At 37.0% G+C, this 3,023-nt stretch overlaps 1 protein-coding gene across 6 annotated transcripts in view; it reads right to left on the bottom strand.

The window, feature by feature from the left end:
• The window catches only part of LOC110448824 (tyrosine-protein phosphatase non-receptor type 12-like), a 55,459-nt gene extending 55,155 nt beyond the window's left edge, over positions 1 to 304 (bottom strand). For 5 of the 6 annotated variants that reach the window (XR_002462781.1, XR_002462782.1, XR_002462783.1 and 2 more), the window contains exon 1: positions 43 to 304. Coding sequence is in view for 2 of the 6 variants with exons in the window: in XM_021495270.1 (XP_021350945.1) it covers positions 43 to 156 (114 nt within the window). In the remaining 4 variants the exon portion in view is untranslated. The remainder of the gene's footprint in view (positions 1 to 42) is intronic. The other variant, XM_021495272.1, reaches the window with a different exon arrangement.
• Between the last annotated feature and the right edge of the window lie 2,719 nt (positions 305 to 3,023).

The raw sequence follows: 3,023 nt of genomic DNA, 5'->3' as shown, positions 1-3,023 counted from the left end.
CCCCCCCCCTCTCCCCCTCCCCTGGCTATAACTGTCACTTACCCTATACTCGCGGTTGAAACCGTTCCCCGCCGGGTCGTCCTCGTTAGTAAGTTCGTCAACATGGTTGATGAACTTTGACAAGTTTTTCTGCAGCTGAACCGCTCTCTCATCCATTGTGTAACGCAAACCACAAAACGTCAACTACATTTCTCTCAATAAGGAAGTAATTTCAGATCACGTGACTTACATCTTTTGTGTTCCTGTTTGTCGGTGTAATGTAATTTTAGACTACCGTATATACCTGTACACTGTGTTTATCGTACGTCCGGTATCTGTAGTTCTATTTATAACCGAGAATCGTGACTTTCACAAACGTTATCAAGATGTTACAAATTTAATATAATACAAATCTAGTTACACTTTTGTCCGATACCTTAAAACACTTGAACGTTAGACAGCAACGTTAACAGAGGTTACAGGTCAAAGGGCAAAATAATTTCTCCGTCAGTTCACGAGCACTTGTTCCCCTGATGCAATACCCTTCATGTAATAATATTTACTGGCATGACAAAGCCGGAATATTCGTTTTCCCATGATAAAATATGGTAGTGATTGTGAATACACAAATTCATAAAACTAACAAAATGTGTTGTCAAATTTGTTATTATTATGTATTTATCAGGGACCTCTCATACCTTTTCCATGTTAATTACTCTCGACATAATTTATAAATCCCAGGCGAGTAGCTGGACTCACTACAACCCCTCCTCCCTTCTTTCCGTCAAAAAGAAAACCGAAAACTTGAAGCTCCGTGGTTCTTTCTTGTGGTTTGCTTAAGAGACAAATATTAGAGTTTAATTTATTCAATATTTAGTGGGGGGGGGGGGGGGGTGTTAAACAAGAAAGAAGCTGAATTGCTATGGATGTCATTGAAATTATCTAATTAACAAAAACAGTTAACATTTTATACAACTTTCATGCATTTTATACAATTTTCGTGCACATTAAAAACCCTTAAATGTACTTTTTCTATGTATCGCTAACGGTACAAACTTGTGAATTAAATGTTTATACTGTTGAAAGTATTGTTCTATCCATTTTCCCAAAGATTGCCTACACTTTTGCTCCCCCCATCTTCCCAGCCCTCGATAAGCATTTCTTCTTTGTACCTTTAGATTGTCTCGTGACAGAAGCCAAGTCAATATATATGCCACCTAGCAAAGTATACTTGCTGACTAAATTAACGTAACCCTGCATACATTGAGTAAAGAATGAAGGGTACCGAATGAAGTGTCGCGCAGCAGTGTAGCGGTGAAATTCACTGAGGTTCTGATCTCAGAGTATGTTTTTTGATAATCTTCAAGTTACATGTGCCATTGTCCATCCGCTTTACGACAGACTAGTGTTAATAACCATAGAGTGCATGAGTATAGTTAATGGGAGTCGGACTACACGCATATAGGAGAAAAGATGGGTCCTAGGTACATGTATAGAAAAACCAGAAGTAGATGTGTTGTATTTTACCTGTAAAACTTTGTAAAACACTGTAGTGTACCCGATAACGCTATCACGGCCGACGCATAAATAATGATAACATAAAGCTTAGTTTGTCATCACCAAGTCAAAATAGATTACACGGAGAAGTACGTATCGTGGGTACAATACTTCATACACAGGCAATCTAAATAAATCTGAACACTAACTAAAAAAATATCTTGTATCTATTATCCATAGTAAGTTTTGAATAACTCCCACGGTGGTACAATTGTGGTCTAAAAACGTCAGTTGTAAAAATCTAAATTGTATAGAACGTCAGTTGATTTTTTATTATACTCATGACTTTGTACAATAAAGATGACGCAGAATAATTTTAACTTCTAACTGCCAAGAAACATTTGCACTGTATTTTGTCCCTTATTGCCAGTGTTCAAATTCAAAGATATTATCGTACAAAACAGATATAATTTATGACCAGGAGAACGTTATAGCTCGCTATAGACCTTGTTACATCCGGTCTTTGTCGTATCTTCGAAGTTCGATTAATGGATGTTTGACTCTGAAACCAATTGCCAGTGGCGTAGCTGGTGTGACAGCCTCTCACGTTACGAAGTCCCACGGCGAAGAGAGTACGAAAGATATTGGTCAATGACACACGATATGTGTTTAAGTACTTGTTTATTTCCAGGTTTACACATATTGTTTTGTCCATCCCCTGATCACTACACCACTGTATACAAAGTGTATGCCTGTTTTTTTGTTTTTGTAATTAACATATTCTTTATTGAGCCCCGGTTGTTATTATGCTAAGAAAATGTTGTCACCTCATCTGTTTTTCGATAGCCATAGTACACTTAGGTGAGGTAATTTTACAAGAGCTGTCCATCTTCTGACAATTTATTTATCTTGTACTTGATAATAATTTAAAGAATTATACTGTCCAGTTATAGGTACTATATATATATGCGATGTACAAGTTTATGCTTCATTCATGATGTTACAATTATTTGGTATTTCATATCACTGATGTATCAATTATACGTTGCTGTGTATGCTTATGAGCCGTAAGGCTTCAAGTTGAATAAACAAACAAAGACTGAGGAAAGCGGCTGAGGCTGAAGAGCCTGTACGTAATGACCATGCTTTCAAGCTCAGAAGGGTATATACAATAGAATGGACGTGGTTAGTAAAACATGTTACTTAAAACAACACATCGGCGATATATCTGATTGTGAAAATGACGGGTTTTGTTACCAGTTCTGATCTATCATCAATAAATCCAGCCTCGTATGAAAACAAAAACAGATCGACCAGAAGCCGGGGCACAATTTCTTCCCATATTAATGCCTACAGCCTTCTTACAGCTGTAAACTCTTGCCACCGAACTTTAACAAAAATGTCATCAACCAGAACCTCAATCATTCTTACAATATCGTCCTCGGTATATCTATTTTAGTCTTTGTCGTTCTTTTCACAAGATTTGCCCCAAAATTATTACGACCATATAATTATATCGGCGCTCGCCTTTTTTTTTTTTGTAAAAG

This window comes from Mizuhopecten yessoensis, unplaced genomic scaffold (assembly GCF_002113885.1).
Source record: "Mizuhopecten yessoensis strain PY_sf001 unplaced genomic scaffold, ASM211388v2 scaffold4359, whole genome shotgun sequence".
Classification (NCBI taxonomy): Eukaryota; Metazoa; Mollusca; class Bivalvia; order Pectinida; family Pectinidae; genus Mizuhopecten; species Mizuhopecten yessoensis.
The sequence above is the reverse complement of the archived record's forward strand: the minus strand, read 5'-3'. Positions and strand labels throughout refer to the sequence as shown.